This window comes from Rhinopithecus bieti, unplaced genomic scaffold, assembly GCF_001698545.2.
Source record: "Rhinopithecus bieti isolate Rb0 unplaced genomic scaffold, ASM169854v2 scaffold_315, whole genome shotgun sequence".
In the NCBI taxonomy this organism is placed as follows: Eukaryota; Metazoa; Chordata; class Mammalia; order Primates; family Cercopithecidae; genus Rhinopithecus; species Rhinopithecus bieti.
The window spans coordinates 933,524-954,893 of record NW_016803481.1 but is presented as its reverse complement, the minus strand read 5'-3'; the positions used below and the strand labels follow the sequence as shown (position 1 = coordinate 954,893).

The window sequence follows — 21,370 nt, the reverse complement described above, 5'->3', positions numbered from 1 at the left end:
GTTAAAAATAAAAGAGATCAGTTTGAGTTTGAATTCTTTTTCATGTGTTAAAGTAGGTGACCAAAGTTCAGGTGTTGCTTTTGAATTTAACGTTGTTAAGATTAAGAGGGAGAACCATTTGGGCAAATAAAAGTTACTTCACTCATTGAAACGTAACAAGATTAGCTTTTAATTATTCTGAGTAGAGAGGATATCAAAAATTTAAAAAGGATGCCAACCTGGTTTTTTCGGTGGTGTTGCTGTTCATCAGTTTTGATAAGCTTTTGACATAACAGTTAATTCTTAAACGTGTATAAGACTAACAAGAAGTATGGGAAAGCTCGTTAGTAAAAGTCTCTAGAAGATTGTCTGGAAAAATAAAGGTCTAAAAACTTGACTTTTAACTCATAGGTTGGCATGATGTTTTAATTCAAATATATGCTCAAACTAAGCAAAAACCTATTTAGCAATGACTGGGATTTGTAGTTAAATCCCGTAATTATACCCATTCCAGTTTCACTGTGAAATATATACAGGTTTATACTTTGTTATCAGTATTTATGTACTACCACTTGTCGCATAATCAGGACACTTGATCTTTTTCCATTTCTCTGCTTCTTTAGTAGAACTGCTCCTTTGGGTTCTCCTGATCATCTTGGGGTCTCAGTGGTCCTTCTAGATCTCTCTGGTTCTCTGCCATTGCACCCTCACCCACTGCTGCACTCCTGCTTTCCTCCATTGTGTCCCTCTCTTACGCTTCTCAGGTTGTAGATAATAACAATCCTTGGATCAGTGGGAAAGTTTATTGGATGACATTGTCACTTATTAAAATCATGATGTGAGGTTGATCAGAGAAACTGAGATTCACAAAAATGAAATACTTTGCTTAAGAGAACTTCAATATTAAGTGGCAGAGCCTAAATTATGTCTTTATTATCAATATGTCACTGGTGTACATTGCCTCTCCAAATACATTTTTCTTTTTTGCTTTTTCTTTTTCTTTTTTGAGACGGAGTCTCGCTCTGTCGCCCAGGCTGGAGTGGTGCAGTGGGGCGATCTCGGCTCACTGCAAGCTCTGCCTCCCGGGTTTACGCCATTCTCCTGCCTCAGCCTCCAGAGTAGCTGGGACTACAGGCGCCCACCACCTCGCCCGGCTAATTTTTTGTAATTTTAGTAGAGACGGGGTTTCACTGTGTTAGCCAGGATGGTCTCGACCTCCTGACCTCGTGATCCGCCTGCCTCGGGTCTGTAGATTTTAATAAGATTTTAGAAAAAGTGGTTAATTAACATAAGACAAAGTATGAATTGCCTTAATGGGCTTCGTATCCCCCTCCCCCATGATATTTGCTGCTTCAAAACAATCACTTAACATGTGAATTTTTATCTAGTGGGACGTTAGAGAAATATTTTGAGCAGTGGATCTTTCTGAGTATTCTGTGCTCTTTTAGGAATATACTGCCCTTGCTGATCACTAGATGCTATGGTGATATTATAGCCTGCTGTAAGCGGTGGTCTCTGGTGGGGGAGCTTGGGTATCTGAATGCTTTCCTGTCTCCTTTTCTACCTGTGTGCTTCACCTCTTGCTTGTTCACATTCCTCAACTCAAACATAAGACGTAGTTTTAAAAATCTTATAATTCATTCACTTTACAAATTTCGCTCCTAAAAATTTCAAGATACATAATGGAGATTTTTTTTTTTTTTTTTTTTTTTTTTGGAGATAAAGTCTCACTCTGTCAACCAGGCTGGAGTGCAGTGGTGCAATCTGGGCTCACTGCAACTTCTACCTCCCAGGTTCAAGTGATTCTCATGTCTCAGGCTCCCTAGTAGCTGGGATTACAGTGTGCACCACCACCCCCAGCTAATTTTGTATTTTAGTACAGATGGGTTTCACCATGTTGACCAAGGCTGTCTCAAAACTCCTGGCCTCAGTGATCCGCCCACCTCGGGCCCCCCAAAGGCTGGGATACAGGCATGAGCCACTGTGCGCCAGCCCATAAGGCGATTTTTTGTATAACTTCAATCAATGTTAAATTGGTACACCTTATAACCAGTTAAGAACAGGAAGAGGCCGCCGCGGGTGCTCAGCACTGTAATCCCCAGCAGCTTGGGAGGCGAGACGGCCGGATCACAAGGTCAGGAATCGAGACCACCCTGCTAACACGGTGAACCCCGTCCTCTACTAAAATACAAAAAAAACCTAGCCGGGCGAAGTGCGGGCCCACCTGTATTCCCCAGCTACTCGGAGGCTGAGGCAGAGAATGGGTAAACCGGGAGGCGGAGATGCAGTGAGCTGAGATCTGGCCACCGCACTCCAGCCCCCGGCCGACAAGAGTAGACCTCTGCCTCAAAAAAAAAAAAAAAAAGAAACCAGAAGAAAGTAGCTTTCACTTTTTTTCATTTTGAGTTAGGGTTAAAAAAATAAAGGTAAACTAGGATATGAATTTAACAGATTGTTGAATATAACATTTTAGGAAGGACTTTAAAGCCAGAAATAAAGAACTATTTTACATATTAATGTTTAAAAATGCATCTATTAATATACAAATATATGTGTAGGGGTATGTATGTGTACACATCTGCTAATATAGTGTATAGATACTAGTGTGTGTTTTATGTACATATGATGTTATTTAAATGAAGCTTATCAGAATTTGTTAATAATGCCATACATTAAATATATTATTCTTAACCACCCATGTACTAAATTTTATGATGTTAGTATTTTGTATAAAACTGAGGCTTTATTCTAAGTTGGTTATCTATAGGCTAAGTATTTTACTTGCATAGGTAGGATGTGCATGTTCTGTAGATAAGACAAAATGGTCATGATATCCAGTTACTATGTTATTGATACATATATAGTAACTTTTATTTTTGAGTGATTTTTTAAAATTTAAAGTTATACTTTGTCTCCATGGGTAAAAATGTATGGGGATAGGTTTTAGTCAAATGTGAAAGAAATTTGTACATCATTGTATTTTTCCAAGTGTGAAATAGTCTGTCTTGGCAGGTGTTGCTTCATCTCTGGAAGTCTTTCAGATAGATGATTCCTTTCAGAGATCCTAAAAAATGTGCAGTGTATATTAACTATGGAAATATGGAAGATCTTAAAGCATATCATTTTTAAAACAGGTGATCTTTATTATTCTTTGTTCTAGAATAGGAAGCAATGTCATTTTGAACTACTATAAATAATTCTTTTCCTTTCTGATTTGGTAAGCTTAAATCTATTTGAGAATAAAAATTTAAAGCTGTTTTATAAATTATCTAGATCGAGCTTTCCATTTTACAACCTTTTATCTCCAACTACAGAATTGTTCATTCATTGAACAAATTAAGCTCTATTATATGCAAACCCCATAAATGAATAAGGCACAATCTTTGTGCTAAAGGACTAAGGACTTTACAGTGTAGTAGGAGAGATAAGACAAGATTAGAAACAACTATAATACAGAACAGCATGTAATATATTAGCATGTGAGTAGTAGTATTGAAATGTTAAAGTTAGCCATTGTAGGAAGACACCTTTTTTAGCTGTGAAGATCAGGGAGAACTTCTTTGAATAGATGACAGTTAAATTGGGGATTCCACAAAGAGGCATTACTGATGAATTCATCCAGATATTAAGAAAGGTCTGTAAGTAACAGTGAAAGTTTAGCAAGTTATAAAAATAATGGCAATGGAGGGTGGGAAGGAAGAATTTCATCCTGGTGTGGAAATCACTAGATGAATCTAGCATGGCAATGATTTCAAAAGGGCAGTAGGAGACAATGACATGGACTTGAACTGGTTAGCTACAAATCAGGTGGGTATCTTATCTTGAAGTAAGTAAGCTGTGGAGTGAAAGACAAGATCAGCCTGCTCTTCACTTTAATTCCATAAGACTTGAGGCATAGAAATCTTGAAGAGTATGAGATTTTATAAGAGAGGAAGGAGGGGATTTATTCTTTTTAAGGAGGATGTAAAATTGCAGATGAAGAGAGGAAGTGAGGGGTGGGAGAAGATAAGATAATTAGATTTAGAGTAAATGAAGTTTTTACACTAACAAAGTGGTGATTTCTTAGATTACAATGAGGACAATAGGAGTAGCAGGTCCTTAAAGAAGGCTGAATGAGGAGAGAATGAGGGAAGGGGGTGATGTCAAAGTTTGAACAACAAAGCTAACCCACTAGAATGGAACTTTTAAAAATATTTAAGAGAATTGGACACAATGAAAATAGAATGTGTTTAGTATTTTGAAAATACCTAGTGAAACCAACTAAATGACACATCACTGCTTGTGTATAGAATTCTTTTAATGCTACCTTAAAGTACCTGGTACAGATGTTTACTTTGGTCTTACATGATTACAGTAGATCATTTGTTTCTTCTTTTCTTGGGAATCTTTCTGAAGTTTTATAAAATAATAGTCAATGTTCAGTATTTTTACAATTTCAAAAAAAATTTTGCAATTAATTTTGATTCTATGTATTACAGACATATGTATACACACAATATTTAATTTCATTGCTAGGAGACAAATCTTTAAAAGCCTTGTGAAGGGAGTATTGATGCTTTTTGTTGTTGTTGTTGTTAGATGGAGTCTCACTTTGTTGCCCAGTGGCGCAATCTTGGCTCACTGCAGCATCCACCTCCTGGTTTCAAGCAATTCTCATGTCTCAGACTCCCAAGTAACTGGGATTACAGGAGTGAGCCACTGTACCTGGCCAATGCTTTTATTTTATCAGATGATACAGCCAGGGCCCAGCTTTGTTAAATGCCTTACCCATGCACACCCTTATCTTTTAAGTCTTTTCTTTTGCTTTTGAAAAGCTCTCTGGTAAAGCAGTAAAGAGTTTTTTCTTTTCTTTTTTTTTTTTTTGAGATGGAGTCTCGCTCTGTCACCAAGGTTGGAGTGCAGTGGCACGTTTTTGGCTCACTACAACTTCCGCCTCTGGGGTTCAAGCAATTCTCCTGCCTCAGCCTCCTGAGTAGCTAGTATTACAGGAGCATGCTACCACCCCTAACTATTTGTTAAATATTTTTGGTAGAGGCGAGGTCTCACCATGTTGACCAGGCTGATCTTGAACTCCTGACCTCAAGTGATCTGCCTGCCTCAGCCTCCCAAAGTCCTGGGATAACAGGCGTGACCCACCGTGTCTGTTTATTTCTATGTTTTTAAACATTATTGATACTTAGAAACTTGTCAAATATCTAAAAATGAGAATTGCTACTGTTTGACAGATTTTTGGGATTCCTTCTGTCTTGTGCAGTCCTTAATAATATCATGCTGCAAGGCTGTGAATAATTTACAAACTGGATATTTCCTATTTCAATAATTGAGTGTTATCTCTTCTGTATGATTTAGTGTCTAGATGAATTTGATTTGAAATAAATTGATTTAAATATCAATGTAAATTAGTCAAAAAACCTATTTAATTCTTTCCCCACAAAAGTACATTTTTTTATTTAACCTGAACAAATATTCTTTTAAATTCAGTTTCATTTTCCTAGGAGATCATTCTATATATAGAAATGCAATACTTTATTTTAAAATTTTCAGATTAATTTTATAGTTGTATTAGAAACCAAATGATTTGTTTTGTTTATATAAGCCAATTGAAATAGCGCTGAAGTTATCTCTTGCACACTGATTATCGATGCACATTTGAAAGCTTTTGTTCTATATTACCTGCACCTGCATTTTAGTCAGCAATTATTTTGTTTGACTTTAAAATATATTTATTTGTACCTTTTCTTTTCGTATACACAATTTTAAATAAAATATGAATACATATTTTTCAAAGAAATATTTCAGGCTGGGCACGGTGGCTCACGCCTGTAATCCCAGCACTTTGGGAGGCTGAGATGGGTGGATCATGAGGTCAGAAGATCGAGACCATCCTGGCTAACACAGTGAAACCCCATCTCTACTAAAAAAAAAAAAAAAAAATTAGCCTGGTGTAATGGCGGACACCTGTAGTCACAGTGAGTTGGGAGGCTGAGGCAGGAGGATGGTGTGAACCCGGGAGGCGGAGCTTGCAGTGAGCTGAGATTGCGCCACTGCACTCCAGCCTGGGCGACTGAGCGAGACTGTCTCCAAAAAAAAAAAAAAAGAAATATTTCAAATATAGACAGGCAGTTTGGGAAGAATCTAACCAGAATCTAGATCAATATGAGAAAATTTAAATACTGCATTAGGCAGCTGATTATTTTTTTCCTTTAAGAATATTTTTGGTTAGGATTTCCAACTGATAAATCAGCAGTATACTATAGAGCTGCAGATTGGAAACTCACCACTATCACCTCTCTGTTTTCTTCCAGAATTCCCCAAAGGGAGCATGGTCTTACAACAGAGTCCTTACAACAGAGCATGTAACAACTACTCATCAGGGAGCTAAAATCCCTCATCCAAGTTAAATCACAAGTCACTGTTTTTGGATAGGTTACTTAAGTTCCTCCAAATAGTCTACAGAGAAATGTGAACCCCTAAAAAGAGTTTGTGGTTCTTTCACAAAACAATTACTAAGGTTTTGTGATCCTTTGTCTCACATCAGGGGTCAGCAAACTTCTTCTCTAAAGGACTAGAGAGTAAAAATTTTAGACTTTGTGGCCAAGAGGCAAATTTAAGGATATAATGAAGAGACATAGGCTGGGCGCGATTGCTCACGCCTGTATTACCAGCACTTTGGGAGGCCAACACAGGAAGATCCCTTGAGGTTAGGAATTCAAGACCAACCTGGCCAACCAACATGGTGAAACCCTGACTCTACTAAAAATACAAAAATTAGCCAGGTGTGGTGCTGCATGTCTGTAACCCCAGCTACTCAGGAGGCTGAAGCAGGAGAATTGCTTGTGCCCGGGAGGTGGAGGTTGCAGTGAGCCGAGATCGAGCCACTGCACTGCAGCCTGGGCAACAGAGTGAGACTCCGTCTCAATTAAAAAAAAAAAGAAAAAAAAAAAGGATATCATGTAGAGCCATATACAAGACAGAAAACAAACAGCCACAAATTTTTATTGACAAAAGTCAACACAGAATAATAATAATTGGGTAGAGTTTTTAAAAATATCGGCCTACTAGTCAGAAGAATGAAATTGTAGGGGGAGGGATAGTATTTTGCTTAGTTTGTGTTTATCGTTTGCATTTTCTGTCATCAAATCAATTGCAAATGTCCATCTCTGAAAATGATCCTTAGCTCATAGGTTGTGTAAAAGTAGATGGCAGGCTAGAATTAGCCCATAGGCCGTAATTTGCTGACCCCTGTGTTAGATAAGAAGTTACCTCTATTCTGTGTTACTTTTGAGCTTGAACAGAAACCACTGCTCTATTTATGTAACCCTTTTGAAGATAAAGCATTGAAAGAGAGATTGGTCAGTTTTAAGGTTTTAACTATAAATTTTGTTTATTAATTCTTGTTCTGGTGAAACAACAGAAGTCTTGCCACTCATTGTCATTTTTGTGAATGTCTAGTCTTTTGAGAATTTGTTGAGTCTTTAAGTAAAATTTGGAACAGGCATTTTAGTGGAGGAAAAATGAGGTCTATAATGTATTCCCAAGGACACAGAATATTGTGTAGTTTTAAGTATTCTTATATATAATACAAAATGAATAAATGCCTTTTTAATACTAAAACTTTATATTCAACCGATCCCACTTTTTTTGTTTATACAGGAAAAGAAGTTAAAGGGCAAGCCTTTCTTCAAATGCCTAACATTTTTACAGTTGTGGGAACGATGATTTCTTTTTCCTTAATCATTTTAAAGGTTTTTAAATGAACATTGTTCCTGCAGTTGTGTAGTTAACATGCAAGCCCACAGTCTGCTCACAACTGAATTTGTTGTTGTTGCTCTTTATTTTTCTAGGATTTCTGTCTCTGTAAGATACATTCATTCCCCAGTAATGAAACTTTGTATATACCATATGACAGCCTTGTTCCTAATATGAATTATAAAGAGCATGCGATTAACCATCCTCTGGTATGGGACTTATATCTATTACGGTCTTCACTAAAGCATCTGTCTGATGGTGTGATGTTTTAGGACTTGAATATTTGGTGTTTCTTGGTTCATTGTAATTTCATATTTTCACACAAGTTTGGTCTGTTACCCTTTATTTTTGTGTCCTTTCTGTGTTCTCCTCACCTCTCTACTTCACCTTTCTTTTAGCAAAGATGAGGATTTCTACCTTCAACATACATTGTTGGTCTTGTCTTCTGTTTTTGTTAGGAGGGACAGCAGTGTGATAAAAGAGGAAATCAAAGCCTTTCTTGCCAATCGGAGGATTTCCCAAGCAGTTGTTGCACAGGTAACAGGTAAGAGCTGAAGAGCCCTTTATTCTGGAATCATGTCTAGTCTCTGCCTTCAGGTGCAGATGTTGGAATAATGCTTGCATTTCTGCATTGCAGTGCAGATCTGTCAACTTAGGCATAATTATGTATGCCTGTGATTTAAAACCCATTATCTCCAATATCACTGAACTTCTCTAGTGATTTTTTTTGACTTGTGCTAGTAAACTTTATAGCATTTGTAATAAGCACAAAATTCCCTATTTTGTGGCTAAAAAAGGTTCCTATAGTTTGCTTTTGATTGTAACAGAGCATATGACACATGCACGTCCAACTGCTTTCTATACTATATATTTTTAAAAGCTTTGTAGTCCTCCAAATATAACTCCTGATTATACCAGTTAAAAAATGATTCATGAGGGTAAAGAAAGTTGTTTTTTAAACCACTTTTGCATATGTAAAAGCATTCCTTGAAACATTACTGAGAAGAGTTACCATTGTCTTCTCCTTGTTCTTTATATTCCATCCCATTCTCCACCCCCACCCAAGCCCCATCCTTAGTATGTGGTGTATTGTGTCATTCTCTATTCAGATTGCATTTTTTAATGAAGTTCTTAAATTTGGGGGCAGATGTCTTTTGTTTGTTAATGTGTGAACTTCCTTTCTTAGATCTCAGTGATTTATAAGACCCTTAAAAAATTAACTGGACGTTAGTCATTAGAAGAACCGGACACTCTTTCAAGTACATTTTGTAGTTGCAACATTGTTATACTTTGTATATTGATAGATATAAAAATTAATTCTCTCCTCCTTTTATTAACATTCTACTAGCTGGCTATGTGAATTTGGGCTTTTTAACCTCTGTGCCTCCGTTTTCTTCCTTCTACAATGAAATACTTGGATCTGATCTTCAACAATAACTTATGATTTAAAAATATTATTTCTGTTCTCTAGACCATGATACATATTGGAACTAATTTACCTAAAAGGTTGTTACTGGCCATTAATTTGGTTAAAAATGAAACTCCAGAGTTTAGAAGTCTTACATTTCATCCCAAGTATCTAAGGTCAGCCAATCTTTTATAGTGTGTGTGTGTTTAATATATTACACTAGTAATATATTTTTATAAACAACACTTCTGTTTATGGTAAAATACTTTAATTAAAGGTGTCCTTCGGTGTAGAAGTCTTATACCAAAGGATAGTGTGTTAGTTTAGTTGTTGTAGTATTTGGGTGTTTTTCTATAGAATATTTAAAATATGTTGTTAACCTTTACCTTCAAGGACCAAGTTATGGTGCTTAATGCAATGTAAGGACAAGTCAAGCAGGTTTTAGTGAAACTCACTGATCTGGACTTTGAAAAGATGAAATGTTGTCTTTCAGTACTTACATTTCAGCCTCCATTACTAGAAGCAATAGTATCTTCCAGTTTGCCAGCCTAAAACTAAAAAGACAAAATTTTAGTGTTACAGAATAGCATTGCAATGTTGATTTTTTTTTTTTTTCAGGTAGAAGCATTTCTTAGTGTATTGAATTCTCTGAATCTTAAATCATTTAGGACTTTTAAAATAGTAGCTTTGAAACCCATCCAACCTTAGTTAATACAAATCATAGTAACATACCTTTAAAAAGCATTTCTTGAACATATCTAAAGGCATTGGATAAACCATAATGGGTTAAACATGATGCATTAAATATAGTATTACTTTTTTGGAAAGGGAAACTGAAAGATATGTTTTCCCGTCTTGCTATTCAAAATATAGTACATGGAACAGCGTTTTTGGCATCACCTGGGAGCTTGTTAGAATTGTAGAAATACTGAATACTGCTCTAAATGTGCTGAAACATAATTTACATTTTAACCACAAGCCCAAGTAATTTCAGTTTGAGAAATGCTATTCTAGGAGACTGGTAAACTTTACTGACTTTAACTTCAGTGGATTGGCATTGTTTAACATTACCTCACTCAGTAATGGTCATCATGATACCATCCCCTGTTTTATTTTGTTTTGTTTGTTTGTTTGTTTTTTGGTTTTGTTTGAGACAGGGTCTTGCTCTGTTCCCGAGGCTGGAGTGCAGTGGCCGGTGATCATGGCTTACTGCAGCATCCACCTCCTAGGCTCCAGTGATCTTCCCATATCAGCCTCCTGAGTAGCTGGTACTAGAGTTGTGCACCACCACACGTGGCTAATTTTATTTTCACTTTTTTTTTTTTTTTGAGATGGAGTCTTGCTCTGTTGCCCAGGCTAGAGTACAATGGTGTGATCTCAGCTCACTGCAACCTCCTCCTCCTAGGTTCAAGTGATTCTCCTGCCTCAGCCTCCCAGGTACCTGGGATTACAGGCGCCCGCTAGCCGCTACCATGCCTGGCTATTTTTTGTGTTTTTAGTGTAGGTAGGGTTTCACCATATTGGCCAGGCTGGTGTCGAACTCCTGAGCTCAGGTGATCCACCCACTTCGGCCTACCAAAGTGCTGTGATTACAGGCGTGAGCCACCGTGCCCAGCCTATTTTTTACTTTCTGTAGAGATGAGATTTCACCATGTTGCTCAGGCTGGTCTTGATCTCCTGGGATTACAGGCGTGAGCCACCACACCCGACCATCATCTTCTGTTTTTGCAAGCAAGAACTGAAAATACAGTTACACATTTATTATCTATTGTACCACATGAACCTTTCTTTTGCCGCCATAACTATGGGATTTGGTAGTGTTACAAACTTACTTCCCGCTTTCAGCCTCACCCCAACTTGTTCTTCCTCCTCTTCATTTCTACTCCAAAAGCTTGGGTTCCTCTTCCCTTGATCAGATATCTTTTGATGATTCTCCATTGTCTAAAAAATGAAATTTCTTGTAATCTGACTCCAGCCTTCTCTTTTGTTGCCATCCTCTATTCAGTATGCCCCCAGCTGAATTTCACTATTTGCCATTCCCAGAATTCTGCTCAGTTGGATGCTTCCGAAGTTTTGGTTGTGCCAAAGATATCTTTCACCTCCTCATCCCAGCCTTATGAATTTCTGTTTATCAAGATTATCTCAGTTGTTACCCTCATTTTAACTTCTTGACCAATTTAGTCCTTGCAGACCTCTCTTTTTTTCTGAAATGAATTACACTTAGTTCATCACCCTGAGGTTTAGTACTCATTTTAGTTATGCATTTTAGAGCAGTGTTCTTCAAGAGTGACCTTTCCTTACACAGAGTCTAGCATTGTGCATGTACTCTGAACATTCCATGTTTACCTAGCTGCCTTATAGTATAAGAGGAGAACTGGTGATGCTGACACAAGCTATACATGTGAAAATTTGTCCAGTGTGACTTTCTTCAGTGGTGTGCCCTCTCCAAAAATAATAATTCATTTGCTCAACAAATGCTGTGTGAATTTTTGCCCTTAAGGAACTTGCATTTTTCCTTTATCTACTTCAGTTGTTTACATCAGGCCTGGGGAATGAGGATGATTGATAACCATATTGGTTCATTGTCCTATTGGTCAATATACTGAACTCCTATGTTTTTTGTGTACTATTGTGTTAACATTTTTTTACCCAGAGTGCCCAGCCATCAAGCTAAACTCAGGGGCAAGGCTTCTCACTGCAGAGAAGAGATCCAGCTAGAGAATAGTGAGGCGGTAGAACTGAATAAAGCCTTGTCCTTGTAATTGGTCCACTTAGGTTAGAGTGAAACTGAATATGGAAGCCTTCTGGTCACCTAGAGCTCACTCCCTGCAGTATTTCATCAGTGTATATACATATTTTTTTGTCTTTAAACAAATTAGTCAAGTGTATCTTCAAAGAATATGTACCTAATGAAATCTACCTTAAGGTTTAGGATGTGGTTATCCTGAATCTTATAACAAGTTATCTTTAAAAGATTTAAGTTCAACTCTAATATGTGAAATAAGTCAACCTTGAGATAAAAATGAGAACGAGTGGTGCATAACAAAAGAAAATGCTAAATAAAAAGTGTAATGAGGTGCAAAATTATAACACATGTGCTTGTTCCAGAAACAAATACAGAAGTTTCTTTTTATAGATTCAGAGGATTTCTATAATAAGATAAACAAGAAGTTCATGGGTGGGGTCTGTATAAATAATATCCTACTGATAGGAAAAATGACAGTATAAACAGGATATAATAACAGTGCCTGCTGAATTCCCAGCATGTTATTTGTAGCTTCCTTCACAGTCGCAGCTGTTCCCACCAAGGGTGGATTTTTACCTCTGTAAGAGGTCAGCCAAGATTCTAAATTCTCACTAACAATGGTGGGTTGGTAAGCATAGTCTTTGCTTTAGTAATAAGCACATGTATTCTCTATTCACTTTCGGGGTAAAATGTTTTCTTAGGCTGTTTAAGAGTGCTTAAAAATAGTTTTTTTAATGACCTTTGGGGAAAAAAATCAAGCATGCAGAATAAATGAGTAAATGGGCAGAGCTTGATGAGCACTTATCAGCCAAAGAAATATATTAATTTGATGCATATCCTCTGAAGAAATAAATACACAGAAGAAGAAAAAAACAGTGCCTCTGAATTTTAAGAAATTTACCATAATTTTATTTTCTTAAAATGTAGTATAATGAAGAAGTAACAGAATCTCAATGTTCTGGTCTTTCTGCCATAAAATAGCCTTGTGACCCAGAGTCTCATTTTCCTTATTTATAAGATAAAGGACTTTGACTAAATAGTTTCTTTCTTAGGTCCATTTGAACTGGCTGCTCTAACGAAATACCGTGAACTGGGTGGCTTATAAGCAACTGAAATTTATTTCTCACATTTCTGGAGGCTGGGAAGTCCAGGATCAAGCCAGATTCAGTGTCTGGTGAGAGCCTGCTTTCTGACTTACAGACCATGCCATCTCATTGTGTTCTCACGTAGTGGCAGGGGGAAAGGGTCTCTCTTGGGCCTCTTTTATTGGGGCACTAATTCTGGTTCATAAGTATTCAACTCACATGACCTAATCACCTCCCAAAGATCCCACCTCCTAAAACCTTGGAAGTAACAATTTCAACAAATAGGAATTTTAGAGGGACATAAACATTCAACCATGGCAGCTTCTGTATATCTTTTCTAGCTGTCAAATTCTATTGTTTTTAAGTTGTAAATGCATTTTATCAGATGTGCATCTTACCTGTACCTAGTGATTCTCATTCCCAAAACATAAGAATTTGTGTAAAGACAAGTTCTGAACTGGTTTTAGAAATGTTCCAACTGTACTCAGATCAATTACTTTTTAACTTATCTTTAAAATGTGGGGTAAAACCACTGCATATTCTATTTAATTATAGCAAAAATTTTTTTACAAAGGTAAATAATTAAGTTCCCTAATCAGAGAACTTAAGATCAGACATTAAAAATCAACTAAAGTTTCAGTATATTAAAAGCAACCACCACCACCACTTCATTTTCTAGAGTAGTTTTAGGTTCACAGCTGCCTTCCATACATCCCCCTGACCCACTATCACCATCCAGCACCAGAGTGGTACCTTTGTTAATGCCAGTGAACCTACATTGACACGTCATTGTCACCCAAAGTTCATAGTTTATATTGGTTTTGCACATTCTGTGGTTTTTGGACAAATGTTTAATGACATGTATCCACCATTGTAGCATCACACAGAGTTGTTCCACTGCCCAAAACATTCTCTGCTTTTGCCTGTTCATCACCTCCTCCCCTCAACTCCTGGCAACCTTTTTATTGTTTCCCTAGTTTTGCCTTCCAGAATGTCATATAGTTGGAGTCATACAGTGTGGAGCTTCAGATTGGCTTCTTTCACATAGTAATACACATTTCATGTTCCTCCCTGTCTCTTCATGGTTTGATAGCTCATGTCCTTTTAGCACTGAATAATATTCCATTGTCTGGATGTACCACAGTTTCTCTATTCACCTACTGGATGGCATCTTGGTTGCTTCCAAGTTTTGGCAATTATGAATAAAGCTGCTATAAACAAGTGGAATTTCTATCTATATTAGTAAAGCAATGCTGGTAGACTATAAGTCACAGACTGTGGAATTGTCCTATTATAATACAACCAGAAATAATTATCTTGCTCATTTAACAAGATTTTATGAATTTCTGCCTAATGGATTTTACCAGTTTTATGTGGATCTCCAATTTGAAGGCTATCACCTATCTACAGATAGGGTGGGCTTCTACATGAAAGATATAATTCTCTCTTCAAATGGAAGAGGTTTAGAGTTTTTCTTTTTGTTAGCAGAAACCTTCTTTTCAAATCTTCTCTGAATGTACTTCATTCACTCACGTTATAATTGTTTTCGCAGAGTGCATGTTGGGATTTTCTTTTGTTTTGCAGCCTTGGGGGAATAGGAACAGATGTTATTCCATGGTTCAAAAAATTCTTACTTTTTAATCTCATTTCCTTCTGTCTTCTTTAATTTTTTGGAAAACTATTTTCTTATAAACATAACACATGAAGTTACTTTTTTTCCCCTCATAGGAAAAAACCAGCCTTCTCCACATCTAAATGCCCATATTTTCTCACTTTGTTGACAGCTAACTGAGGAACTGGAGTGAAAATAATTTTGGAGGATATTTTTTGTTGTTTGAAAATCAGTTCTGTACAGTTATTGAAATTCCTTGTCCTGCCAGGTCTTCGATCATCTCAGATACAATGCATAGGAGTATACATTTTTGGTGTAAATACTAGGAAGACTCGTTGTCGGGTATAAAATGGCATCTCTTTCACCTGTATATAAAGTAGAAACTGTATTTTAAAAAATGCTACTCTACCACAAGCCCTGACAATGACTTACAAAGGTTAGGCACAGATGTGGTTTTCCCTCATTCAGTAATTACCATTTTGTTTCTCTCCAGTTCTTGTTTCCTAAGATTATGGGGGAAAAGCCTGTACTTAGATACAATGTTCCTTTGATTGTTGTGTGAAATATTTCTTGCCTAATGTAATTTAAAAATTGTTATATTAAATATGTTAATTGTTAAATATACAGGAATAAATGACAAAAAGAAGAAGTGATACCCAAGTAAGAAAGTCAGAAGGTATCTGTGCGTGATAAAATGGCAAAACCTTAGATTCAGCTGTAGTCTGTCAGTCTTAAACGGTGACTCAAGCCTGTAATCCCAGCACTTTGGGAGGCTCAGACGGGCGGCTCACGAGGTCAGGAGATCGAGACCATCCTGGCTAACACAGTGAAACCCCTGTCTTTACTAAAAAATACAAAAAACTAGCCGGGCGAGGTGGTGGGCGCCTGTAGTCCCAGCTACTCGGGAGGCTGAGGCAGGAGAATGGCGTAAACCCGGGAGGCGGAGCTTGCAGTGAGCTGAGATCGGACCACTGCACTCCAGCCTGGGCGACAGAGCGAGACTCCGTCTCAAAAAAAAAAAAAAAAAAAGCAGTATCATAAATATCATAAATAACTTCCTGCAGAAGAGAGGCTCTGAAGAGAAAATAAATGCCATTTCTTGTAAATTATATATATGGTCCTTTATGCAGTAAAGAATTATCCTATTAACTCTTGAAAGTTTTACTCAGAGTAAGACCTTAAATCAAGGTGCTGCAAATAGTTTTGTCGGGAAGATGTAATACTATATTTAGTGTTACTAAATCTACTTAAGTAAGGAACTGACGCTTGCACTAACTAAACTACAGCTGAGGGCCTTGATACCTGCGAGGCCTATAAATTTTGAAGCATTGTTTCAAATTCTTTCGGCTTAGAAGAAAAGCTTTTAATATCAGAATGTGTCAACTTCAGCTAAATTTGACTATATCGTTTGATTCTCACAAAATAAACTTGGAGATGTGCAGGGGAAATTGGTTTTTTCTTTGTTTTTATCACCTTTATTAAGATAAAATTTACCTAAGAGTATAGGTTTCTGAGTTGTACCAAACTTATACAGTGGTATAATCATTACCAAATTCAAGATATGAATATTTCAGTATTCCAAGAAGTTGTCTCATGCATCTTTGCAGTCAAAGACTGTTCTCCCACCCCCAGTCCCTGGCAACCATTCATCTGTATTCCTTCACTATTGATTTGACTTTTCTAGAATTTCATGTCAGTGGAATCATACAAAACATACCTTTTGTGTCTCCAACTTCTTTCATTTAGCATGATGCTTTTAAGATTCATGAGTGTTGTTACATGTTTCAGTCATTATGACTTTTGAATGCTGAATACTAATCCATTGAATGGATATAACAAAATTATTTTACCCATTAGTCAGTAGATGGACATTTGGATTGTTTCCAGGGCCTGACTATTTTGAAATAAGCTGCTATGCACATTTTGTGTACAAGTTTTTGTGTTGGATTATGTTTTCATTTCCTATGGGTAAATACCCATGAGTGGGATTGTGGGGTTGTTGGTAAATATACATTTAACTTTTTGAGAAACTGCCAAACTGTTTTCTGGTGTGGCTCCACCGTTTTGTCTTCCCACTAGCAAAGAATGAGGTCTTACTGCTCTGCATTCTCTTCAGTGCTTGGTGTTTTGTGCTTCTCTGTGAGTTTAGTCATTCTAATGCAGTTATAATGATATCTCACTCTAGTTTTATTTTGCATTTTTCTAATGACTAATTATGTTGAGCATCTTTTTATATGATCATTTGTTATTCATGTATCTTCTTGGGTGAGATGTCTGTCAAATCTTTTGTCTATTATTTTTTAATCAGGTTGTTTGCCTTATATATTATAAGAGCTGTTTGTATATTCTGGGTACAAGCCCTTAAATATACAGATATACATATTTTCTAGTCTGAGGCTTGCATTTTCATTTTCTTAATATCTTTCAAAGAGCAAATGTTTTAAATTTTTATGAAGTTATGTTTATCATTTTTTTTCTTTTGTGGTTTCTTGCTTTTTGTGTTCTAAGAAAATTTGCTTAAACAGGGCTGGGCGCGGTGGCTCACGCCTGTAATCCCAGCACTTTGGGAGGCTGAGGCGGGCGAATCACAGGAGGTCGGGAGTTTGAGACCAGCCTAACCAACATGGTGAAACCCCGTCTCTACTAAAAATACAAAATTAGCCGGGTGTGGTGGTGCTTGCCTATAATCCCAGCTACTCGGGAGGCTGAGGCAGCAGAATTGCTTGAACCAGGGAGACGGAGGCTGCAGTGAGCTGCACCATTACGCTCCAGCTTTGGCAACAAGAGTGAAATCCTGTCTCAGAAAAAAAAAAAAAACAAAGGAAAATTTGCTTAAACAAAGTCTCAAAGATTTCCTCATGTTTTCCTTTGTAAGTTTTATAGTTTTAGCTCTTACATTAGGTCTGTGGACTATTTAAAGTTAATTTTTGTATTGAGATAAGGCTTGAGGCATTTTTTTTTTTCTTACGGAGATCCAGTTGTTGGAACACCATTTGTTGAAAAGTTTAGTCTTTCCCCATTTGATTACTTTGTTATCTTTGTGGAAATTCAGTTGGACATGCATGCAAGGTCTGTTTCTGGGCTTTGTATTCTGTTCTGTCCATCTTTATTCGTATACCAATACAAACTGTAGATTATTATAAGTCTTGAAATCAGAAAGTATAATTGTCCCAATGTTGTTTTCCTTTTCAAGATCACTATTGACTTTATAGATCTTTTGTATTTTTATATACATTTTAAAACTAGCTTTCAGTTTCTACAAAAAGCACATCTGTAGTGAGATTGGGATTATGTTGAATATATAGCTCAGTCTGACATTAGGACTTTCATCTTAATCATATCAAGTCTCAATCTATGAACATAGTTTGATACTTCTCCACTTTGTTTAGGTCTTTTTTATTTTCTCTCAACCATTTTAGTGGTTTTCAGTGTACACGTCTTGTACACATTAAATTCCTCTCTAAATATTTTATATTTTTGTTGCTATTATATTGGTATTGTTTTTAATTTCGGTGCCCACTTCCTTGTTTCTTGTATCATAGATCAATTGTTTTTATTATATTGACCTGTGAACTTGCTTAACTCATTTATTTGTTCGAGTAGCTTTAAAAGATTTTTTTTGTTTAGGATTTTGTGTACAATCATGTTATCTGTGAATAGAGATAATTTTACTTCTTCCTTTTCAATATGTCTTTCTTCTTTCTTTGTTCTTTTTCCCCTTTATTGAACTAGGACTTACAGGTCAATCTTGAATAGAGTGACAAAAGCAGACATCCTTACCTTGTTCCCAGTCTTAGGGAGCAAACATTCAGTCTTTCACCGTTAAGTATGATCTTAGCTGTAAGTTTTTCATAGTTGCCCTTTACCAAGATTCCTTCAAGGAAAGTTCTATTTATAATTTTTAATAGTTCTTATCATGATGGATGTTGTATTTTATCAAATGCTTTTTCTGCATCTTTTGAGATGACCACATGGTTTTTCATGCTTAGTCTTGTTAATATGGTAAATCCCATTGACCTATATTCTGGGAAAAGCTCCATTCAGTTATATTATCCATTTTATATTATTTAAATTGGTGATATTAAGAATTGTCACATCTGTGTTCATGAGGGACATTATTCTGGGTTTATGTTTTACTTCCTATGTTCTTTCTTTTCTTTTTTTTTTTTTTTTTGAAATGATGTCTTACTCTGTCTCCCAGGCTGGAGTGGAGTGGTGCAATCTCGGCTCACTGCAACTTCTGCCCCAGGTTCAAGCAGTTCTCCTGTCTCAGCCTCTGGAGTGGTTGGGATTACAGGTGTCTGCAACCACGCCTGGCTAATTTTTGTATTTTTAGTAGAGGCGGGGATTCAACATGTTGGCCAGGCTGGTCTCGAGTTCCTGACCTCAAGTGATCTGCCCAACTCGGCCTCCCAAAGTGCTGGGATTACAGGCGTGAGCCACTGTGCCCGGCTACTTTCTAGTCTTACAATGTCCTTATATAGTTTTGTTATCATAATAACATTGGCCTCATGAGATAAGTTGGGAAGTGGTCCTTTCTCTTGTATTTTCCGGAAGCATTTGTGTAGAATTGGTATTATTTCTTTCTTAAATGTCTTTGCAAATGTACCTTTTTTTATTATAGTGAATATCTTACACTGGTCATAATTTACTAACTGGATCTTAGGGCTTGTGCCCTGTACTGAAGTCAGCAGAATAGAATATAGAACATTAGAGATTATTGGGTCCTTAATATTTGAAAGACTGCCAGCACTTTTCTACATGATTTCACTCATGGCAGGAATATTTTTCTCTTGCCAGTTGCCTAAAATAACAGATTTACTAACCACAAACCAAATTAAATTAGCTTTGAATAAGCAGTGGCCCTTCCCTTATGTCCTTGTCATGCCTGAGTAAAGAACATAGTTTTTACTTGCTATGCTATGAGATTTTGCCCCTATAGTAGTTTTAAATATATTGAGGCTGGGCGCGGTGGCTCAAGCCTGTAATCCTAGCACTTTGGGAGGCTGAGACGGGCGGATCACGAGGTCAGGAGATCGAGACCATCCTGGCTAACACGGTGAAACCCCGTCTCTACTAAAAAATACAAAAAACTAGCTGCGCGAGGTAGCGGGCGCCTGTAGTCCCAGCTACTCGGGAGGCTGAGGCAGGAGAATGGCGTAAACCCGGGAGGCGGAGCTTGCAGTGAGCTGAGATCAGGCCACTGCACTCCAGCCTGGGCGACAGAGCGAGACTCCGTCTCAAAAACAATAATAATAATAATAATAATTGAGTGGCCTGTCACTAGATCTCCCAAACAGATCCATGAACACCATCTTGCTTTTGAACATGTTGATTTTAAAGTACAAGTCCTAATACTGCCCCAAGCTCATCATTGTTCTTGATGAGAAATGTAGTCCAGGATTCTTAGAAACTTTCTTACTGTGATCTTTCATTTAATGTTCTGAGTCATTTTAAGAACTAGAATATGCTATTTTCTTAAAAGTGTTTTTTTCTCCCTTAACAGTTTTAAACATATTGTCTTTTGCTTCCAAGCCCTTCCATTGCTGAACAGTTTTTGCAGGACATTTTATTACCAGTTTGTCTTGATTTTTCTAGGAGATAAAAAAGAGTCTTTGAAATTCTTGAGTGCTGTGTGTTAAAATAATTACCATCATGCATAAGAAATAATAAGAAGAAATATCTTAAGCCATTGTTTAGCCACATTGTTTTTACAGTCTTCAGCTTTATCATTAAGCTGAATCCCCATCAGTATCTAGCCGTCCAAATGACTTATAGATGGCCAGTGGTTCTGCTTTTTACTAGCCTGCACCCTCTTAGCTAACCCTCTTTTTTTGGGGGGGGTCTTATTTTTAGCTATAACTTGTTTAACACTATCAGGTGTTAGATGCCATGCTAACTGTTTTATATACTTGAGAAGCAGGTGTTAACTTCCTCAGTTACAAATGAGAAAACCCAGGCTTAAGGGGATTGACTCATTTGCCAATAGTCATGCAGTTAATTGCTGTTTGTTTTGCCACACAGCCACTGTTCTTTACATAGCAATTTGGTATATAGAGAAAATGTACTGCCATGGTCAAGGGCACTTTGATGATGGACTGCCTGGCTTCAAAAATCTGATTTCCATCCCTTACTTATTATGTAACTTTGGCCAAATTACTTAAGCCTCAGTTTCTCCTCTTCTGGAAAATAGAAAGAATAACAGCAGTACCTACCTAAACGGATTCTTGAGTGGATTAAATGAGTTAGTTTTGGTAAAGTTTCAAATGGCACATAGTAAATGCCATAGAAGTTTTTCTGTTATTATCATTAACCATTGTAATTGCTTAATTTTCAGCAGGCAATCATTTTTCATTCATGTCTCTCCAGATAGACTTTCCTAAAGCTAAGTTTCCTGAGACTAAATATGTTAACCGTAATTTTTATAGCTTTGGGCCACTTGATAATGAACTTTTGAACAATAAATTTACTTTTTATATTACAAAATATGCTCATGGGGGCGGAGCAAGATGGCCGAATAGGAACAGCTCCAGTCTCCAACTCCCAGCGCGAGCGACACAGAAGACCGGTGATTTCTGCATTTTCAACTGAGGTACTGGGGTCATCTCACTAGGGAATGCCGGACAATCAGTGCTGGTCAGCTGCTGCAGCCTGACCAGCGAGAGCTGAAGCAGGGCGAGGCATCGCCTCACCTGGAAGCGCAAGGGGGAAGGGGATCCGTTTTCCTAGCCAGGGGAACTGAGACACACAACACCTGGAAAATCGGGTAACTCCCACCCCAATACTGCGCT

The 21,370-nt window shown here is 37.2% G+C and overlaps 1 protein-coding gene across 16 annotated transcripts in view; it reads left to right on the top strand.

Moving 5' to 3' along the window:
* The window catches only part of HMBOX1 (homeobox containing 1), a 189,891-nt gene that overhangs the window by 88,034 nt on the left and 80,487 nt on the right, over nucleotides 1–21,370 (top strand). For all 16 annotated transcript variants that reach the window (XR_001887774.1, XR_001887773.1, XM_017884643.1 and 13 more), the window contains exon 4: nucleotides 8,187–8,272. Coding sequence is in view for 14 of the 16 variants with exons in the window: in XM_017884643.1 (XP_017740132.1) it covers nucleotides 8,187–8,272 (86 nt within the window). In the remaining 2 variants the exon portion in view is untranslated. The remainder of the gene's footprint in view (nucleotides 1–8,186; nucleotides 8,273–21,370) is intronic.